The following is a 23,450-nucleotide window of genomic DNA, read 5'->3' on the forward strand; positions in this document are numbered from 1 at the left end:
TACGTTCCATAATAATATTTTTTAAACTTCCGATTTAGTTGTCCGGGTTAAGTCTTCCCCAAAGGAAAAACTTAACCCTTCCACTCACTTTTCCACAAATGATCATCTAGTCAATCAACATTATGTAAGTGCATTATATAAGCAAAATAAATACAAAACAATACAAGAACAACACGTCAAATCACCAGAGATCAAATGGGAAAATAATTCACCGTCTCCAGATATTTTCATATCAGAGGGTTCGGCTCGGTAGAACTTCTAACAGGGCCTATAAATCCTACTGATCCCTCAACATAAATATTTAAAAAATCTTTTGTTATCCTACATGTATTCAAAATGACCGACTTTTGCATCTTTATATATAATTTTTTTGATAGATCTAATACGCCTAAATTTTTAATTAGAGAGCTAGGTATAATGCCAGTAGCCGAAATAACGAATGGTAATATTTTTATAGTCTGAGAATGCCAAATTCTTTTTATTTCATTTCCTAAATCTGTGTATTTTATTATTTTTTCACTAACAGATTTTTGAATATTACAGGAATTTGGAATAGCGACATCAATGATATAAGTTATTTTTTTAATTTTGTCATGTAAAACTATATCGGGTCTATTATGACTAATCGCTCGGTCTGATTATGAATATTATTACCCGAAAATATTATGTAGGAACCTTCTATAACTTTGTGATTAGCCTAACAAAAAAAAAACTAGTTTTGTTTGTGGTGACTCGCTGCAACTTCACTCTAGTTCATAAAATCGTGGTGATGAGTCCTGTGATGAGGGAATAAGGATGAAAGTAAAGTTTTACATTATATTTACTAACAATTATGCCAGATAACAAAGTTTAAATGTTAACAAATATATTTATAATGAATTATCGTTAAAACGCAAACCTTGAAGTGTGTATTTTCATGTCGGTTTGCCTCTTGTCATTTCAACAAATTTCTTTCAATATAAACATATTACTGGAGTTATTTAGCTTTATGCTCGAAATAGATATTTAAATTCATTTGTTTTTGTGCTTTATAACTTACAATTTTTCAGAAAATTGCTGATCAAAAGTTGCAAGCATTCTCCATTGGTGCAATGGGGATGCGAACGCTTTCTAGGAAAGAACTGAAAGAGCAGAAGAAAAAGGAGGAAGAAGAAGCTGCTGCTCATGTAAGTAACCGATTCTGCATAATTTACTAAAGTTTCAAAACTGGCCAACTGATGTGATCGGACCCAAAGGGTCTTAAGAACCATTTCTGCAAAGCAGTTCTGTGCAAAATGGCTTCAAATTGTTTTATGCATGTTGTTTCCTTTATAATCTTTAATACTGTAAATATATACTCTATTTTTAGTTTCCTTGATTTTAAGCAAGATACAGGGTCACATCTCATTTATTATTAGCATACATTGTTTGAATATAACTTAATGTCCAGCCACAAATTAGCTTTTGCGTTAGTGCAGATTGAAAAAATAAACATGCTCATTTGTTTCAAGTGGTGCTTATGCCCCTCTGGACAAGAGTGCTAAAACCGACCTTGTGGCTAACCTATTTCTGTTCCTTAATCTGACTCCATTGAATAAATTATGGTTATTGTTTTGCACTAGTTGACAATGCAATCTGTAAGTTTAAGTACTTGTGTACGCTGGGGCATAAAGTATTTCATTTTAGTGCAAACATATTGTACATTTGTTGATTCAACAACAGTTTCAGTGAGTATTATTAACGACTCATTGTTTTCAGGTATTTCAAGAGTTTGTTGAGACATTTCAAGAAGCCCCATGCAAAACATCTAAAGTATGGATCAAAGCAGGGACCTACAATCCTGGAGCGAGAAGTAAGTAGTCAATTTAAATAATTTTATAATTGATGAATCCAACCATTATAGTTTCCCATAGTATAAAGTAATACGATGACATTAACAAGACAAATCGGTTAAAATTTTGGTGTACCATGTGGCATTCATGTGTTTTTTTTTTTTAATAAATAAAGTGCGTTTGTAATACTGTAGTACCTTATTGTAATGTTTTAAACCACCTGCAGACCACAATTTGGTTGGTTCAACCATTGTGTCAACTGTTGAGTATTGCGTACAGATGACGCGATTATTGGTTCAATTTCGTTAGTTGTTCCTCTAGAGAACATAAGCAGCATGCCTTCTAATTTCACTCTCACTGCCATACATCAGGGTAGGTACCAGCACTCCATTGTGGACTGCTAGCTTTGCTTCTTTGGACAATTTTTTGTTAGCACCAACTGCATTCAGTCTTCCATTAATGGAGTTACCCTTCTTTCAATATCTCTGTCAGCCTTCCCATCTCACGTAAACATACTTCCTAAATACACAAACTCATCCACCTGCTCCAAGTATTCCTCATTCAAAACTATATGGCACACTGTTTTCGTACTCTCTCTTTCAAACACCGTTACTTTAGACTTTCATCATTAACTCATTCTTCATACATACTCCATTCATCCTAGACACGAGAGACTGTAGATCTTCCATACCGTTAGCAATCAGCACCGCATCATCAGCATTCATAATAATTACGGATACTCAACATAATAATAACAGATTAACATAATAATAACAGATATTGCCGTGCAATGATGATTTGAAACATTTCTCTAATTAATAATAAATTTCAATAATCTCAGGACAAGCAATACTTTTTTCTATACTTGACTGCTTGGCAATTCACAATATATCTGTTTGAATAATCAGTTTGTTAATAATTGTTTTTAACTGCACAATTTTTTATTTGATTAACCTGACCGGTAGTGAGTTTCTGGAAAGAAAACAGTACCGCTCTGGAGGGAGTTCTTTCAATAATCAAAATATAGAAAAATTTAAATGCCACCTCGTATAGTATAAAAAAAAAATATTTTTACTTAGAAATTGACAAATACTAAGCTATTTAGAAGGAAAAAATAAAAATAGTTTGGCAGAAATCGCCAACCATCGAAATCGGAGCAGATTTTTGTTTTTACTTAATGAAAATCATATTCACTTACCACAATTTGAATAATGCCAAGGGGATCAAGGGGGGAAGTACAAACTTTTTTCACATACATATTATTATAAACACTAAGGACGGGTTGTTTCGGAGAATTTGAACAATTCATCAAATTTCAACGTTCATTTTCGGGTTCTGTGAAAGACTTATTCAAGTTATGTTTTTATATCATTGTAGGCTAGTTGCTTGACAAAACTGAAATAAAAACAGAACTTGAAAAAATCTTTCACAGAACTTGAAAATGAACGTTGAAATTTGATGAATTGTTCAGTTTCTCCGAAACAACCCGTCCTAACACTATTGTATTTTGATGATCAACTTTTCTCTTTTTGGATGTTGAACAACTAGGGAGAGTTTCATCCTCATCAGATGTATCAGATTCGTCGGATGAGCTATCCGAATGTGTTGGCAAATCATGAAGATCCTCGTAAACATCTTCATCTTCACTTTCGATTAAAATATCAGCAATGTCTTGTTCATTCAAAGGGTCAACCATTTTTTACAAAAATAACAGAAACGTAAAATATATAAATTGAACAAGTTATCAATACGAAACACAAAGTCAAATCACAGTACAACACTGTCCAAATTATGAATAACCTAAAATAATAAAATATCAATGATAATAACAGTATAACGAAAATAGTTCACAGCACTATGATTAACACTATTGAATTTTGTTCAAACTGTCAAAACTTTTATTCAAACTGAAAACAATCGGTACAATATATGGAATAAATATTCACATCCAAACACGTGAGGTAATTTTTAATGCAAGATGATTAGGTTATTCAGTGTAAAAACAAACAAAAACCACAAATTTCACTTCACACAAGACGGCGCTCGCAGTAAAAATGTTGTTTACCACCGACTGCCAGAAGGTGACGTCACGGAATATTTTAATTGTGATTAACTCCGTTGGTAACGTACCTAAATCGCAAAAAAATTTTGCAAGTTATGACAAATTGTCCCTAGATGGCAGTAACTATCAGTTCTCCGGAAGAAATTCAATAATTAATTAATTTTAGGCACTATCGTACGGGTGCGGTCATACTCCTTATGAACTATTTTTGTCTCGCCGTACCTGTATGGTCATACTACCGGACAGGTTAATAATACAGTACAGACATAAGAATCGTTTCATCATTATTTTTTTTATGCATTTTTCAGTTCATATTGTATGTGTGTTTTGTATTTTGAATTTCAAATGATGAGTTAATTTTATAATTTAAAAAAAAAATTACATCAATTTTTTTTGTAATGAATGATAATTTTCACAGAGGAGGACACGACGGATCGCGGCAAGTTGTATAAGCCGCAGTCCCGCATGGAGAGTAACGAGAAGTCGTCGGCGGAGCGGGCGCAGGAGTATGTGCGGCTGCTGGCCTCCAAGCCCGACCCCAAGCCTTCCAAGAAGAAGGACAAAGACAAGAAGAAGAGTAACCTGGAGCTCTTCAAGGAGGAGCTGCGCCAGTGAGTTATTGTCACTAACCCTAGCCATTTTTAATTCATGGAAAAGTTCCAGTCATTGGTAGGAAATTTTAGTTGTACTTTAATAGTTCTGTTATTGAATGTTAACTTAACAAAGTTGTTCCGGGCTTCAGCCTGCAGGGTAAAGATTTGGCTGATAGCCAAACTCTGATGGCACCGGAGAGGAAACCAGATGTAAAACTCTTATCTTTCATAAAAGGAGTCTTTTTAAGTGATGCTATTTTATTTATTTTTAGACACAATTTACATAGATCCCATGAGAACTCAGGCCATGGGCCCATTGCGCCATATCCCATTTTACCTCATTCCTTTGACAGTAACCTAATCCCTTCAATAAAGTTCACCAGGGTTGTTATTGGATATTCGGCTATGTCTCCTGGCTCCACAATGTGTCTTCCCAGATAGCTGAGAGTTATTCCCATCAAGGGGGGATATTGACAGCAAAGGTGAATTGAAGTCCTTACCACTCGTGTGAATAATCAAGCGATAAATCCTACATCAAAGTCTCAGTGCCCAATCTTTTTACTCCCGTCTGAATAACCCCAAGGGTCATTATAGACATGCCTCAGCAGCAAAAATTCAATTATAACGCAAACGTATCTGATTGCAGAATTCAAGAGGAACGTGAGGAAAGACACAAGTATAAAGGTGCTTTAAAGAATGCCGTCTCGGATAGTGAAATCTTGCCCCCTTTCTGCAAAGATGACATGATTGGCTCCTTTGACTATGGAGACCCCAACACTACCAACCTATACCTGGGGAACCTCAGCCCTAAGGTGAGTGCACTCATTCAATAATATGATATCTACATTTTACTACAATAATCCTTTCACAAGTGATTGTAAACTTCAATTTATATTTTAACAAATTTTGACAAAATCAATGATATTTATCTTGTTGATTGCAAACATTGATATTAAACTGATTGTATCAGAAATCTTATTAACGATGTTGAAACTGTACTCGGTGATATTTTCCATTTATTTAGTAATTGCTTAATACATTTATCATAAGATAATCCACATTGGGTTTATCCTAAAATGCACATCTGTTTTTGTTACATGAATGAAAAAAAATAATTTGTAGAAAACGAAAAACTCAATGCAAAAATAACCAATCCTTTTGACTCATTGCAATCTTTTGAACATAGGCGTATGGTGGGAATGCTGTGTATTTTATACTAGTGTTTCTACTGGTGTTTCGATGGAAGTTATTCCATATTAATCCCTTCAAAACTGATGCTCAGCCGGCAGACACGAAATTAGCATTTTCTATACAGAAAATTTGACGCATGAAAATCGATTGTTTTTCTCACTCTTTCATATGCTCAATAGCTCGACTGTAGAATGGTTCCTTGTATTTTAAGTCTCTTTTATATAGGGCTATTGAAGGCACATATTAACTCTTTCTTCTCCAGTTAACAGAACAGCAGCTGATGGAAATATTTGGACGCTACGGGCCGCTAGCCAGCATCAAGATCATGTGGCCGCGCTCCGAGGAAGAAAAGGCCCGCGGTAGGAACTGTGGTTTCGTGGCATACATGTCCCGCAAGGACGGAGAGAGGGCCCTAAGAAATTTAAATGGTAATGTAAATTTTTTGCGGTTACTGTTTTCTTATTATCTAATTATAAAATAAAAATAACATTGTGTTAAATTTTATATAATGTATTAATGCAGGCAAAGAAATAATGCAATGCGAGATGAAGATGGGCTGGGGCAAGGCAGTGGTGATCCCGCCACACCCCATCTACATCCCGCCGTCCATGCTGTCCCCGCCCCCTCCCTCCGGCCTGCCCTTCAACGCCCAGCCACCCCGACAGCTGATCAACAAGGTATTACCCCCACCAAGTGACACCCCCAACACCCCAACTACTACCTTCTTTCTTTACAGCCTTTCCGCAGACATGTCTCTCGAGCTTTACATATCTTGCTGCTTTTCTAATAGGATGTTAAAGAGATTCCTGCTTAAATGTGCCGTTTCCCAGTGGAATTACTAGACCTTGACTGCGTACGATAGAGATCTCTCTCTAATAACTTGGAACTAAGTGAAGTGTTTACTGTGGACTTGGACCTTGGAGGAAAGGTAGGAGTACGGACTATAAACTAATGAGGAGTACCTGATCGCCCGAGGACTATAGGTTAAAATGCCACTTGTGATTATTAATCTGTGATATTTACAATTTTTTTCTTACTATGTGATAATCTATTTTTTCTAGTGAATAAATTTAATGATTACCATACACTGATTTTCTCTATAATATTTAAAATGTTAACATGTTTATCCTTTTTTTGTTGTTGTTTTGAAAAGCATTAACACACATTAACTATGAAGAGTGCTAGATATAATTTGTCTCTTTAAAATCAAGGCAAAATATTCCCGCATTTAATTATATATTTTATAATAAAAATATGATATTATCCTTTATATTATTTCCATTGAAAAGTCTATTGTACAGTAATTAATATTCAATGGTGATTTTCCTGTTTTACAAAGTTCATGAGAAACTACAAATAAAATATTGAATACTCAAAGAATAATGATTAATCTTCTCAAAAAAAAAATAGGGCCAAATATACTTTATTTAGGATTGAACTAAGAATGAAGCCATTTGAAAAATAAATGTTGCGTCCACAAAAGCATTGTGTTGGAGCTTGTGTAAAATGAAATCGCTGCATTGTAGATCCCCCGCCTCCGACCAGGTGAAGCATTCCCCACTGAGCCGGAAGACAAGGAGGCTCTCAATAAGGTACAGTTCCTATCTATACCACCATAATGACCACACATCCAATCACACATCCAACCATCACACTTACACTCACCACACTGTAGCTAGACCGAAAGCAAAAGAAAGGACATGGTTTATTAGTAGGTCGTTGGCGCTTGTTGGTGGCTTGCCACACCGCCCGCACCTCCCTTTATTCCAGACACCAAGGAGCTTTTTGTTTTTGGTCTAACTATAAAACCCAAAATGTAATGATTCACTTTTACACTGAACAAACTATTCACACTTACACTTTCCAAACTGTTTACACTTACACTTACCAAACTGTTTACACTTACACTGATAGTGCCTACATTCAAATTGTTGTCAAATCTTAAATGCTACTGATGCCGAAACGGATATAATCCTATGGCATTTAAATCTAATTATTAATTTTACACTAAAATGTATGCTGTCCATTTCATTCTAGTAAGTCCTCAATATCAATTTGCCAGCAGACAAAAATTAATATTGGCTTAGGTACTTATGTACGTATAATTATACGTACGCTATGGTGGAAGAACACAGCAGGCCTGAAGGTTTCTGCAATAGCTCAGTTGTAAGAGCAGTCACCTGTTTAACATAGATCCTGAAATTCATATCTCGATTGTAGCAAGAACTCTTTTTTGTGTATTTTTTTAATACAAACGATTTGATAATTTGATATCTTTTTGCTAACCGTATTGAGGATTTACTTCTGAATGCTTTGCAGACTGTGAACATATTCAGCATACATTCCTTCCATATTCTGTTTAATGCATGCGTTTATCCATGCCCTTCATCCTTACGTTTTTCGCCTTTAAATTTTAATCTTACGCTGTCATCATTTAGTCATGCAAAATGTAATTTTAGCTTTGCTAAAACACCCAGTGAGCAAATCATGCAGTATTCTTCCATGATTAATGTATTGTGCTTGACACAATGTCGCACTTAATTTTAATTTCATTGTAGATACACAACACAATTTTACTTCACACATCTAAAAAACATAAATATGTACTATTTTCTTTTAATTAAATATTTTTATAGTTTAAATATTATTACTTTTTTGCATTCTTTTTAAATTTTAGTGTCATTTATTAAATAAAGTTCTTTAGTATGCTTCATATTTTAATTTCATAAGATTGCTTATGTCTGTGTTCATTATTTTTTTTTTTTTTAATTTTTTTTTCTAATATTTTTTTTGGAAAAAAATAAAATGTCTTCAGGAAAAAGGATATTTAGGAATTACAAAAGTAATTCACTGTAAAAGGTATTCCAGAATTCAGAATGAAAGTTTCATGATTGTTCTTAATGTTCTAGTGGTTAGGCTTTTGCCTCTGCACTCTATTTATTAATAGGAAACATTAAATAAGCCGGGTGTTGTTGACTCTTGACATAACCGGCAAGCGCACAACATTCACTGAATTGTGTGGTAACATTTTAACTGTTCTGCCTCATTCTTAATACGCATAAATTATTGAAATAGCACTTCGTTTAACTTAATTACTACAAGAAACAACTATTTACGCCGGGGGAGATGGAACAATATGTATTTGAATTCATATTTTTGTAAAAAAGTGCAATTTGTTGATAGAATTGGCGCCATGTTTAATCTAGTACGATGTGTTCAGTTGGCAGCATTTTCTACTGTCATTCGGATAAAGTGTATCAAAATACAACGTGGTGTCAACTGAAAACTGCAAATTATATGTACTCATTATTCACAATTACATGTACTCATTATTCACAATTACATATACTCATTATTCACAATTACATGTACTCATTATTCACAATTACATGCACTCATTATTCACAATTACATGTACTCATTATTCACAATTACATGTACTCATTATTCACAATTACATTTACTCATTATTGACATTTTTTTTTTTTATTTAAATTCATTTCAACCTTAATGCATTACTTTGCCTCTCCCCTGACATTATTAGTTGTTTCTTTTCTTTTACATTGATTCTCCACAGGAGGCCTTGAGAAAAATAATATCCCTCAGGGCCTATGTCATCTTTGGGGATACTGTGTGGAGGGTAAAGGAATGAATTTGGGGGGCGTCAGTGTGTCCAGGATTCACAGATGTATGAATTCATCTTTCTCACTGCCGTGCAAGATGACGGGTCGAGAGAGTTCAGCTGGAGAGGTCTAAGAGTCTCCTCCAACCGGCCTCTCCGGGTTCGGTCCGCCACATGGTTGGTGGACTGACGCCTCCTCCGTCAGACCTGGACAAACTGTAATTAAGTTGAAACGAAGTATTATTTCAATAATCTGCCCAAATTAAGAATGAGGCGAACTAGTAAAATTTTATCCAAGTTTGATTGAATCAATTAATTCTAAATAAATTTGAATCCCCTAATAAATGAAACATGTACCAGCATTACCTAATTAAGTAATGAGGTAATTTTGGATAACGAATGAAATGTGACTATTTGATAATGTATGTGACATCCTCCTCTCGAGTAAAAGAAAGCAATTGCCAAACAGTGTTGTGTATTTAATGTGATGTTGGATCTATTTGTATCAACTATTATTAATGATTGGTTACGATGTTGGTTGGGCGCATTTGCTGTTCTACAGATTTTGTCGCAGTCTATTGTCAAGGTGGTTATTCCGAAGGAAAGGTAATTCAAACGTCTCTATAAGTCGTATATTATTTGACCATTTGCTCCGCCTCTCCCGTCCGATCCCCCCTTTGTTTGTATTCCCACAAGCTGTCTCCCCCTTATTACACAATCACCCCGTACTGTGGGATACTCGTATATCTATGCTGAGAAGACTCTGTTGGTGAGTGTTAAGTTTTACATATTATACTCTTTTTCATGAAGCGAAAGATCTGAAGTTATTGAATGAATGTGTCTCAATAGAAACTTTAAAATCAATCAGCATTCTGTAAAAAACTAAGGCCCAGTTGTTTCGCAAAAAATCAATTGTAACATTATCTTCAATAAGCCATTTGTAAGGTCCCTGTTAAACGCTGATTCTAAGTGCATTTCAGCTTTCTATCAAATTGTAATAAGCTTAACAACATGATAGTTATCCTCTTTATGCTGATGAAAATTTGTTGAAAAGCTGAAACGGACTTAGAAACGGCGTTTAACTGGAACCTTTCAACTGTCAAAAAAACAAAATGTTGTGAATGGTCATTTGATGACTTTGTCACACGTGAATTTCTGGGAAACAACTGGGTCTTAAGGTGTTAGATCACCAAGTGTCTTTTTTAGGTATGAATATATTTTTATTTGAAACTGTTGTGATTATAATTATCTGTGTTATGAAGAGTAATTGAAATAGTTTGAATTCAAAATACTTGTATTGTAAAAGTAATATGTTTTTGGAGTTTCCATTGATTACCCCGCTAATGTTATTAGGCAATCATTGATGTTGATCCACCGCATGGTGGAGTTTGTGATTCGGGAGGGGCCCATGTTCGAGGCCATGATCATGAACAAGGAGTTGACCAATCCACAGTTTAGGTAACTTTCTTTCAATTATATTTGTGTCATTTTTATTTTTCTAGAATATCCACTTTAAAAAGACAGAAAGAACCCATATATTCCTGTCTTTTGATTAATAATTGATTTTTTTCACATTTTTTATTATTTTTAAAAATATGTAGGTACATAAGTATCTTTTATTTCCAAGATTTTATTGACAATTTTCAAATTTCAGGTTTTTGTTTGAGAATCAAAGTCAAAATCACGTTTACTACCGGTGGAAGCTGTTTTCTCTACTCCAAGGAGACTCGCCGAAAGAATGGAACACCAAGGAATTCAAGATGTTCAAAAGTAATTCAACAACTCTTTATTGCGTACTGTTCACGTCATGCATATAATTATAATCTGTATGTTATAATTTTTTATTTTTTTATTATAAGCAATATTGCTTGTAATTATTTGTTATCCTTTATGCTATGCATAAAACCTTGTCATTAAAAAATATAATATTTGACATGTCAAAAATATTTCACCAATAAATGAAGATATCATATGTCTCGACGCCATCTAGTGAGAAATTTAGCACTAACAAAGCCTTTCCTACAAAAATAAAGTTGGTTGTTTATAGGTGAACAAAATATAATAAGCAGTAATTGTGATTGAGGTACTAATACATATTGAATCATTTGGCGGGTTGGAAATAAGCCGACATAGCTCAGTGGTTTCAGAGCACCTGACCGGACATCAGAAGGTACGGGTTCAATTCCCGTTGGCGGCATTTATTTTTACTCTGGAGATATTTTCAATTTGTATTGATATGTCAGGCGACTAATTATTGCTTATTTGTATGTTATAAGTTTTTTTATTTTATTTTGAAGGTGGGTCAATATGGCGTCCTCCAGGGATGAATGTGTACACGCAGGGGATGCCAGATGATCTCATCGAAGAGGATGAAGTGAAGGATACCAAAGGAACACTGAGCAAAACGTAAATACATACAACCAACTCAATTCAAATTTCATTTTATTCCTTTGATCCCTAACCTCCTTTCAGATAAAGTTTTTTTTTTGAAGTTTTTGTAGAAAGCAATCATTTTGTGTTGTGAAAGTGAAACAAAGACTTTGTTTTTAAATTTATTTACCAAACGGTTTCGTTTGGCGCTTAATCGGGGTAATTGTTACCCTGATGAAGCTTAAGCCATGCAAACCCGGTTGGTACTCGCTTGTACCTAGATTGCATGTAGTTTTCAACACTTTGCAGAAATTGTAGATGTGTTCAACTACACGGAATATAGTTACAAGAAGGCTATAATAACATACCTCCGCAATAATTAAAATTAAGGTTAGAGTAATACTTTTCTTCTGCATGGACTCTACATAATTTTACTTTTTAATACTGTTCCACTGAATTATTATTTATGTTCGTAAAAGCCCAAATGGGCGTATAATATATATATAAATACATTATTTTAAGACTTTCTTTTGTAAGGAGATTGGTTGGCATCTTGCTGTCTCAATAATAGATGTGATGTAGCAGTTTGCTCCATTAATTATAAAAACATTTTCACTGCAGGCAACGCGAGCGTCTGGAAGATCTGATCCGGCAGCTGACTCCGGAGCGCTGGAAGGTGGGTGAGGCGATGGTGTTCTGCATGGAGCACGCAGACGCGGCCGACGAGATCGCTGATTGCCTGGCCGAGTCGCTGAGCTCCGTCTCCACGGCCACGCACAAGAAGGCGGCGCGCCTCTATCTGCTGTCCGACGTGCTGCACAACACGGGTTCCAAGATGTCCAACGTCACGCATTTTAGGAAGGCGTAAGTACTTATGTTATGTTTAGCTTATCCAATGCATTTTGTTTATTTTCAAGAGTTGTTTAGCTATAACTAAAGTAAAGTGCCTTATATTCTTCTTTGAAACTACCAACTTATCTGTCCCAAAGGAATAATTTGTATTCAAAACAAAACAGCACTACACTAGTCCCAGTGAAAGATGTATGTGACATCATCATTCTAGTATCTTGTCTTTTTCGTTTTCGAGTAAGACGTGTGAAGAAAGAGAATGAACATGGATAACGTCCGTACAAGTTCTCGCTTTGACTAGTTTACTGGCTTTTTTTACTGTTTTAAAAATTGTTGCTTCAAGAATTTATTGTCAATTAAAACATTGTTGTTTTCCAACAATTTATTGTTATATGATGTTGTTGTTTTTACACATAGACATATGAATATTAGTAGACCTGCCCTAAGTGATTAAAAGCGTATTATCCCCACTCCCCATACCGGTTCCATTGGAGCCGGCTGTGCTCGCGTATGGCCTCAAGTGAAATTTGAAAACGTGACGTCATCATTCTTGTGCGAACTATGGTCGAGGCATCATCGGTTCATTTTACGAAATAACACGGCAAAATGTTGACTTGTACTATGAAAACTTGTAAAAATAGATGTGAAAAAGAGAATAAACCCAATTGTCGTATTACATTCCATATATAAGCATTATTTTACTTTATTTTAAGCATATTCACATCGTATAATATGAATCAGTTGTTTCTATCACATCGAGAAACGTCTGGACGCGAAACACAAAGCTGGTTGGTTGCTGGGAAGTAAATTATGAACATTTATAAAAGTGTCTTAACTAAATACTTAAACGAAATATTCGACTCTGAAAATGGAACCGAATTTTTTTGCCGAATTTGGACTTCGCAAATTTGTTCATAACGTGGCGAGTAATTTGCGCTCCCATGTAAAAATGTCTATTCATTCAAAAGCAGATTTTACTTTTAAGAAGTAAATGGTGATATTATAATGCGAGATGCCTATTTACTGTCAGATTGATTTATTGACGAATCACAGTCAGCTTCACTCCCTTCGTTCTTCAACAGTTGATTTTACCCCTCGCCATTATCTTCTCGTCTATTAATTCCTATGTCTGTGTTTTTACACCTCACTTGTATCCATAATAATATTATATTGGGTTTGTTATAATTTTGCCGAGTTATTTTTCACAATATGTAGGTACATATATTTCTTTAAAAAATATATTTGGAAGGAATATACAATAATAAGTGTTTTGTATAATTATTTTTTTTTTTACAACTACACTGGAAGCCCTTGGGAAAATAATTTCTATCAGAGTATCTTATGTCATCTTTGAGGATTTTTGAGGAGAGGAAGGAGTGAACATGGGTCTTAAAGAAACTACGTTGTAGTAGAGAGCAAATATAAATGGTTCCACAGTCGAGCTATTGAACTCAAGTACGAGTCTTAGAAACGATCCATTCTCATGTGACAAATGTCAGCTGTGTACAAATTGGACACGCTCTTAGCATGTGTCACAACTAGATTAAGTAATTGATGATTGGAGCATCTACCATTAAAATACCGGTAGAACAGGGACAGCATTCTCACTGTGCTTCTGCCTGTGCTCTAAAGATTGCAATTCAATCAATTGCAATGTTGTATTTATGTTGTTTTTCTAGATTTGAGTCGCGCCTGGTGCAGATAATGCTGGAGGTGTATGCGGCCACATCGCAGCAGGAAGATCCGCTGCTGAGCGAGGGCCTGAAGATGCGTGCCACCAACATCCTGCGCGCCTGGAGCGACTGGAACGTCTACCCCCGAGAGTTCATCATGCGCCTGCACAGTGCTCTTAATGGCATCGAGCTCAAGGTGGGGACCCATTCATTCATATTTTTGCTCCATAAAATTGCTTCAATTTATGCCAGCCCGAGAGTCTAGTCTTGAAAACGTACCATCCATAGATAATAGGTACAAAGGAGATGGGTCATGAATCATTACAAACCCACACATACATAAATCACATCTATGTTTGGTGGCACCCCGCTTTTATTTCGCTCTACACATGTAATGCGCTACTTTCATTGGCTCCGACAGTCTGCAAACTTCCACGCCATATCTCTTTATTTATATTATCTATGGCGCCATCACAATATTATTTTTCAAGGTAAATATAGTCCTGTATAATGCATTGGTGATACATTTTCCTTATAGTTTTTATGTTATTGACTACGCTTATTATTTATTAGAGGTTGTTTGAAGGGGTACGCCCATGCACTTTACCGACAATGTGTGGTACGGAGTGTACAAATATTTTGGTTAGAAGGTGTTTCAAGTTTGGGGTCTTTCTCGAAGGGGTACTAAGGAAAAACGTTCGGAACCTCTGAGCTAGTGGATGCAATTTGTATGCCTTGAGTTATAACTTGTTTTAATGATTGTCTAAGTTAGCAGTAGGAGTACATTTGTGCAGCGCCCTTGAGATATAACTTGTTTTAATGATTGTCTTAGTTAGCAGTAGAAGTATATTTGTGCAGCGCCCTTGAGTTATAACTTGTTTTAATGATTGTCTAAGTTAGCAGTAGGAGTACATTTGTGCAGCGCCCTTGAGATATAACTTGTTTTAATGATTGTCTTAGTTAGCAGTAGAAGTATATTTGTGCAGCGCCCTTGAGTTATAACTTGTTTTAATGATTGTCTAAGTTAGCAGTAGGAGTACATTTGTGCAGCGCCCTTGAGATATAACTTGTTTTAATGATTGTCTTAGTTAGCAGTAGAAGTATATTTGTGCAGCGCCCTTGAGTTATAACTTGTTTTAATGATTGTCTAAGTTAGCAGTAGGAGTACATTTGTGCAGCGCCCTTGAGATATAACTTGTTTTAATGATTGTCTTAGTTAGCAGTAGAAGTATATTTGTGCAGCGCCCTTGAGTTATAACTTGTTTTAATGATTGTCTAAGTTAGCAGTAGGAGTATATTTGTGCAGCGCCCTTGAGCTATAACTTGTTTTAATGATTGTCTAAGTTAGCAGTTGGAGTATATTTGTGCAGCGCCCTTGTGGTGATTTTTCACAAAAAATGGTGCTATTTAAACAATCCAAATATGATGACATGTTTTATGAAACATACAGATTTGGGCTGTGGGTCTGTCTGTAACTCTAGTGATTCTAACTCTGTTTCAATGAACTTTTATTTTGAATTGAAGTCATTTTCAAAATTGGAACTGATTGTGTCAAGAATGCACACAAGCAATAAAGTTATTTTAATTGCTCTTTTCCAAATTGGAATCGATATGTCAAGAATTCATCTTATAATATAATGAAACAATATTTTTTTTACCAGAAAAATATAATAATTCCGTTTGAAATGTGTATATCTTTTATTTAAATTGCTTAGGTTTCATCTTGACATAAGTAAAGTTAGATTTTCTGATTTTTTTTCTACGCTTTTTCCATGTTCAAGAAATCGTTATTTATGAACTAACTAGATTTACTAGCAAAATATGTGTCCTGTAATTTTTTACGGGTCTGCGCTCTTTATTATTATAAAATGTGAACTTTATCACATTGTATTACTGACTCCAATTCCAGTATACCTTGTTTGTGCATCCACCATATGATAAAAGAAGACTGATTGACCAAGATATTTCCATTAATTGATAGACTAATATTGATGGCCATTTCAGGAGCCGGAACCCGAGCAGATGGATGACAACGAGGACCAATCGGGCAACATCTCGGGGTCGGGCGAGGGGGAGCCTGATGATGAAGGGGAGGAGGGGGGCCCCCTGGACGGGGCGGCGCTGCTGAAAGCGGCACAGGGCCTCAACCTGAAGGGGGCCATCACCTCCACACCCAAACCGACCAGTGTGGTGGATGATATCGACGGGATACCATGTGAGTTTTGTGTATTTATTGTGCTGTGATGATACCATTTTCTTCTATAGTTGTTTCCTTGTTGCTGATGGTTAGGGCCCCCATTCCAATTTAAACAAGGTCCTGGTAAACAAGGCTCCTTCACTCCTGGCCGTCATGCGCTGTGTGAAGAGTTGCAGACACCAACCATTTCAAAACCATTATAGAACCATTCGTTGGATAACCAACACCTCTGCCATAGTGATCACCCAAAGTGTTTCGCTACGTTTGACGATTTAGCAAGGGTACCCTGGTTCGTGGAGTGAGGTTTGTCCAGGATTTGGTGGCGGATGCGTCTACCCACCAGTTGAGTGGCGGGCCGGATCGGGAGAGGTCGATTGAGGGAGACCGTTTGACCTCTCAGGGCCGGACTCTCTTGACCCATCGCCTTGCTCCGCAGTGGGAGGGATCTCCCAGATTCCTACCCACCCCTCATACCTTTTCCTTCCCAGAACTTCCTCAACACTTCCTTTACTTAAAAAGTCCCTCCGCACAGAATCCCCAGAGATGACATGAATTATTTTCCCCAGGGCCTCCTTTGCTGAGATGTTAAAAATTATATACAAATAAAGGTGAAACAAAAAGACCCCAAGAATTTTTGTAAGATTATTTAATCGTTTTTTTAACATGGTAACCATTTATTTATCTATGGTTAAAATTATTATTTTATCCTAAAAACTTTTCTGTTGCAAAATATGCTTATAATTTAACATTATTGCAGTGGACGATGATGACATAGATGGCATCCCACTGGACGATCAGGTCAGCAAGGGCGGGCCCGCAGGCGTCCTGCAGGTGCCGGGCTTCATCCCGTCACGCTGGGAGAGCGTGGACGGGCCCGTGGAAGGCGGGTCGGGCTGGGGTGGGCCAGCTCGGGGCGCGCTGGCGGCCGAGGACAGCGACGAGGAGGGCCCGGTGCATACACCCCCTCCCCCTCCTGCACCGCACATCAGATCGCCATCGCCGCCTGATAATAATGATCCCAGGTTTGACACTTAATATTTGTTATTACTTATCAAACATACTAATTTCGGTTATGTTACTGTCCTGCTTAGTAACTCTGGTTCAATGCTAACTCAAAATTGCTAAATTCATCTTTATATGCAAGTATCCGATACTCCATTATTCAAGAATCTTGGTGACCACTGCCAAACATCTGTGCAGAGGTTCATATTCAGGTACACATTGCTGACATTTTATAAACTTGTCGGCAACGCTAGTCTCCTATGACCAATCAGGCGAGGTTTTCGACACTATAAACGTCTCATTTCATTACAATGTGTATGCTTTAGATCAGAGGTTCCCAAAGTGGTCTATATGGACCCCCAGGGGTCGATATTGGCTTGCTGGGGGTCTATGTCAGCGAGAAAAAAATTTGGAGGTCCAAGAGATTCAAATGGGGGTACATACGAGCGGACCCCCATTTACCTCAACTCAATATTTAGGAGTTCCGTAAATGACACAATACACGTAACACAAATAATACAGTTAACGTAATACTAATAATAGACTGAGAAATTACTTATTTGATATTTGTATGTTTATATATCGTAAAGTTGTTTATTGAGGTATATAAATAGAGTCTACATTCCTTTTCTCGTCAGAATTAATATATTGAACCAAAACATTGCACATTGGAAGCCGCGAATTTTCCTAGTTCCCCAACTTGTTTTTGAAAAACGTCCAGGGTAATAATGACGTTCAACATTTAGATGTACTTCACACAGACTTCAAAACTAAGTTTGAGGACATTTTCACTGTGGAAATGGAATGTTGAAGAATCGGATATCATATGACAAGAAGAACTGATCGGAATAAGCGCTAACAAAGAACTTAAGGGGTAGTTCTGTAGGGCCAGCTACAGAAAGAAATTCCCGTTGCTTATCCTGCTCCATTTTCATTTGGTGTAATACCTCACAAGGGCGCCCCTGACTGCACAATGCAAAAACAGAGGAACTGTATCGCCACCCGGTTGTAGGACAGGCAAGGGAAGGGAATCTTTTTACGAAAAAAATAAATGATTATCACATGGGATGTTAATAGTTTTAGGAAAATTCAATATTCGGCAAGTGGTCTACGGGGCAAAAAAGTTTGGGAACCTCTGCTTTAGATCAATGTTACCAACAAAACAGTCGGCAAAGAATTCACAGAATATATAAATGACCGCTACGGCAACTGTTTGGCTGTAGTGCGATTATGAAAGCACTCTAGTTTGACATTTCGAGAATTCCACAATGATTGGTGGCGATGCGGGTCTCATGATTTCAGTAGCAATATGTGCGGGACAAGTTTGCGACGTGAGTACTCAACATGAATATTGGATATCGTATCGCTGCATATCCCTGTGGAAGAAGGGCCTTAGGTTGTAAACGGATGTGTCAGGGGGCCAACTTTACCTTTGCCAACCGGAAATGCTTTCTTCTTGAAGTATTATTAGCCTACAAGTTACTCTACTCTCTGAGATCTAATTGTCATTAGAATTGAAGCTCACTCATTCCTTCATATTATGTAATATTGTATGGAACGTTGCAGTGAGGTGACAGATGAGCGTCGTCAGATCCTGCGGGCTGTGGAGCTGCGTGCCATGCAGTATCAGGATGAGCTGGAGGGTGGTCTGCGTCAGCTGCGCCCCGGCTGGACCCTGCAGCAGCAGGTGCAGCACTACCGACGCAAACTCATCAAGAAGGTCAGCATCACTTCATTAACAGACAGACCATGTATTTATTATAAACAAGGGAGATTAGCATGAAACTGCATTATCTTCCATTGTTTTTATTATTTATGAGTCTTTCTTATTATTTTTATCCCACATAAGCCTTATGCTACTTATATATACCTGAGTCGATCTGCCGAGCTGAAACTCAACTTACGGAATAGGAACGAAACGACCGCAAATGGTGCGAAACGCCACTTGCAGTTGCTTCGTTCCTTTCCCGTAATTCGTGGCTCAGTTCACCTTTCGGTTCGCTAAAGTACATGTACCATAATGTGGTACATGTTCGAGGTGCATATTAATTTGTAATGTATTTTGAATGTTTTAATTGGTGTTCAGGCGGAACGAGAGGCCAAAGAAAAGGAAGAAGTACCGGATTCTCCAGAGAGGATAGTCGAGAAAAAGTCTCACAAGGACAAAGATAGAGAAAAGGAGAGAGAAAGAGACAGCCGCGGAGGAAGAAGCGGCTCCTCGGAAGATGGGTACATTACGTACGTATTTCCTCACAATCTTTATTTAATACATTTTATAAAATGCCTAGTATATATTTCATTAATTTTATATTACATTTAACCTTGTTCAATTTGTTTCAGATCTAATTCATCTACAAGAAAATCAAAACGATCGAGAGATATCTCATTATCACCTCCTCAAAAAAGATCCCGACACAGGTAACAACCGTTTTGTATTGGTAATGGATAGTTTAAATTTAAACTGTGATTACCCATAACTATTGATCATCCTTCTCTCGCTAACGTATGCAAAAATATTTCACCAACGTCTTGACAAATGTCTCTATTAGTACCTTGTTAATTGACACAAAGCCATATCGGCAGAAACATCCATATTATTGAAAATTGAACAGCATTTTGCTTTGAATAGTTTCGATTCAGAATAATAATCATCATATCAAGTGTCTTGGAAGAGTCCTGACTGCCTCTATCCCTTTCTCTGCCAGAAGGTATTTGGTGTGGATGTACCGGCAGGCCGTGAAATCAAATCTTCATATAAAACAGCGTCTTAACGCACTAATTTTATACGGTCGGCAAAGTGTATCGTTTGGGAACACCAGACTAATTCGGTGAATTGTCGCCTAAGTATGTTCCAAGACTTTGAATAAGCGAACAATTGACACGATGCGTCGTTATTATTTTATAGTAAAACTGTGTTGACTGGCTGTGCTTCAAAGTACATTTTATTTATTTATTTATTACACACCCTAGTGGGCTTTTCTTTAAAACAAAAAATACAAGCATGTTGTATCAGAGTAAACACTTAAAAATTAATACAATAAAGAAGAATGTAAACATAATGGCAAAAATGAATCCTCACGCATATAATTGAATTTAAAAGATTCAACAAAACAAAATAGTAGAAGCGGAGAAGTTATATGATGGGTACATAGGTCTATTTGTGTCTAGAAGAATAAAAGTGATAGAATATACAACATTTTTACTGATTAGTTTTCAAATGAAATATATCACCCAGATCAGAATATTTGTTTCCGAGATTGTGAAGTCTCGGAATAGGAGAATTTTGGTAAGCTGGTGTCCTGGTGTTATTGAAGTAAAAAGGTAAGAAATGTCGGCATGATTTTTTGGGAACATGGATATTGATACATTGAAGTAATTCGGGACAGTCAATTTTAAAATGTAGTATTCTTTGTAACAGTATTAAATCTGTGCTTATTATTATTTTGGAAAGTTTCAATAGAGACATTTTATCCAAGACGTAATTGTAATTTATGTTTTGTATAGGAATATGCAATTTATAATTTATAAACCTTAGAAACTTCCGTTGAATCTTTTCAATGTTATCTGAATGAATATTGAAAAATGGAGACCATAACGTAGAGTTATACTCAAGTTGGCATCAGACAAGGGTTTTATATAACATAATAAATGTTCCTAAATTATTTTGACCAATTTAGAGTCTAAATTTGTAAATTTACATGCACTGTCTTTCCACTGTTGTATTTTATACCGTCGGCCTTGTGAGCACGGCTACCTAAAGCGCATATATGCGCTCAAGGTACACAACCGGCAAGTAACAACCTCCAGGTCTCAATTAATTTTTGCAAATTTGCCTTACATCTCATAGCAGGGTTTTGAATCATTTCTAGTTTGTTTAGGTTTCATTCATTGGCCAAATGTAATATCTAAGAGCAGTAATCTAAATGCGGAGCAACTATAGTTTTAAAAATTAGCTCTGTAGTGTTTCTATTCAGTTTATTATTAGGACGGGTTGTTTCATGGAATTAGAACAATTCATCAAATTTCAAAGTTGATTTGCACGTTCTGTTAAGGTTCTATTCGAGTTCTTTTATCATTTCAGTATTGTGAAACAACTGGCCTGTAATGGTATAATAACAGAACTTGAATAGTAAATACACAGAACTCGCAAATGAACGTTGAAATTTGATGGATCCTAAGGATGGATTGTTTCATAGAATTTGAATAATATTTCAAAGTCAATTTTTAAGATCTGTGAAAGATTTTTTCATGTTCTGTTATTATTTCAGTTCTGTCAAGCAACTAGCCTATAATGATATAATAACAGAACTTGAATAGGACTTTCACAGAACCCGAAAATGAAGTTAAAATTTGATGAATTGCTCAAATTCTGTAAAACAACTCATCCTTAGTCTTCCAAGTAAATTAACGTTTTTTTAATACATCTATTTGAATTTCACTTTGTTTCCGGTAATGATTGAATGTAATCGAATGCGATTCTTGGAAGCGGAAATCCATTTCCTGACATCCGATTGAGCCTAAACCCGGCAGATAAACACGTTGTTGATGACAATGATGTACAAAATCTCTGAAATTGGATGACATTACAAGCAGTTAAATACACAAAATAGGTCCTACTCGATCGGTATTTGGCGAGGCTGGTAGAGTTGTCGACTCCAGTTCCTGGGAAGGAAGGTTCAACCTCAGCCAAACCAAAAAAAGTAGTTTTTTTAAGTTTTTAACACATTTTTAACTAGATGTATTATAGTTAAAAAAATGGGTTGATTTTTTTATACCCTTTTTAGCACATATTAAAATATATATAATGTTGTTGCAGGTCCCGTTCACCTCCTCGCAAGTCTCGCCAGATGTCCAGCCGCAGGACCCCATCGCCCCCCTCCCCGCCGGCGCTCAACTACCACTCCTCGCGCAGATCCGACACTTCCTCTTCTTCCTCCTCCAGGAAACACAAACATAAACATAAGTACTGATCACGCCTGAACTAAAGGTAAACAAACAATCAACCTTAACCACACTCTTTTACAAAGAGTATCGTTTGGGAACTCCCGACTAAGTCGGTGAAATCACTGCTGACGTGGCCGTGAATCGTCTCCTAGGTAAGTTACAAGACTTTGGATAAGCGAACAATTGACACGATGCGTCGTTATTATTTTATAGTAAAACTGTGTTGACTGGCTGTGCTTCAAAGTACATTTTGACCAATTTAGAGTCTAAATTTGTAATTTTACATGAATATGCACTGTCTTTCCCACTGTGTGTGAAATCATCTGAAGGTTTTACGCTAAGTACATAAGAAATGTAGGGATAATTTTGAAGATTTTAAATCTGCTCAATTTTTTAATAGTGCTGCTTTTAAAATGTCACTGAAAATTTGTAACGGGTTCATTTTAATTTGACAAAATTTTTCTGAAATATGAATAAAGAAGAACATTAGAAAATGTCTTCCGTATAGATTTGAATGGAAACCAACGTTGTCACTGACTTACCTTTCGTTTCTAGCTCATTTAGCCATGTGCTCTGTCTTTTTCTTACAACTTGTCTGACATTTCCATTATAATGGTGTGAAATGTAGTTTTCTGCATATGAAATTTAAGTTAAGAATCCTCAGACTTTTTGTATCAATGAAAAAGACCACATGACATTTCTTGTGTTTTTCTTCATTCTCTGTTTAATTTATAGATTTTTTTATCTGGGATGTGCTCCGTAATCTAATATTTGTTTTATATTCTCTAGAATGCTTCTTGATTTTTTCCTAATTCTAATTTTAACCGTTGAATGTATGTAAATATTAATTGTAAATAATTAAATTTAATGTTTATTGAATTTATACTCAAAATATGCTAATGATGTTATATTTTTCATAATATGCACTTAATAAGTGTCAATATTGTAAGAATTTTCAAGGAATTGAGTAGTAAATTTAACTGAAAAACTTTTTTGCATTATTCCATAATTCCACAGTGGACTCGAATTTTCAATTAAATTATTTTACACAATATTGTTTTATGAAGTATTCGGACTGTCTTGTAAAATTATAGTTAAAAGTAGCACAAAAATAAAAGAATGATTCAATTGAAAAA

The 23,450-nt window shown here is 36.1% G+C and overlaps 1 protein-coding gene across 1 annotated transcript; it reads left to right on the plus strand.

Annotated features, from left to right (window-relative positions):
* The first annotated feature begins 741 nt into the window (after window positions 1-741).
* Window positions 742-23,346, plus strand: LOC149425388 (U2 snRNP-associated SURP motif-containing protein). Its single transcript, XM_089650611.1, has 20 exons — window positions 742-801; window positions 1,050-1,166; window positions 1,738-1,831; window positions 4,292-4,484; window positions 5,113-5,278; window positions 5,920-6,085; window positions 6,180-6,334; window positions 7,184-7,249; window positions 9,842-9,885; window positions 10,633-10,737; window positions 10,934-11,049; window positions 11,577-11,685; window positions 12,271-12,513; window positions 14,178-14,367; window positions 16,176-16,386; window positions 17,126-17,390; window positions 18,937-19,090; window positions 19,457-19,608; window positions 19,711-19,788; window positions 22,187-23,346. The coding sequence occupies exons 1-20, from the start codon at window positions 796-798 to the stop codon at window positions 22,338-22,340; spliced, it is 2,784 nt and encodes a 927-aa protein (XP_089506737.1). The 5' UTR covers window positions 742-795; the 3' UTR covers window positions 22,341-23,346.
* The last annotated feature ends 104 nt before the right edge of the window (window positions 23,347-23,450 follow it).

Source organism: Hesperophylax consimilis, chromosome 3 (genome assembly GCF_061612785.1).
Source record: "Hesperophylax consimilis isolate HC1 chromosome 3, BYU_Hcon_1.0, whole genome shotgun sequence".
Classification (NCBI taxonomy): Eukaryota; Metazoa; Arthropoda; class Insecta; order Trichoptera; family Limnephilidae; genus Hesperophylax; species Hesperophylax consimilis.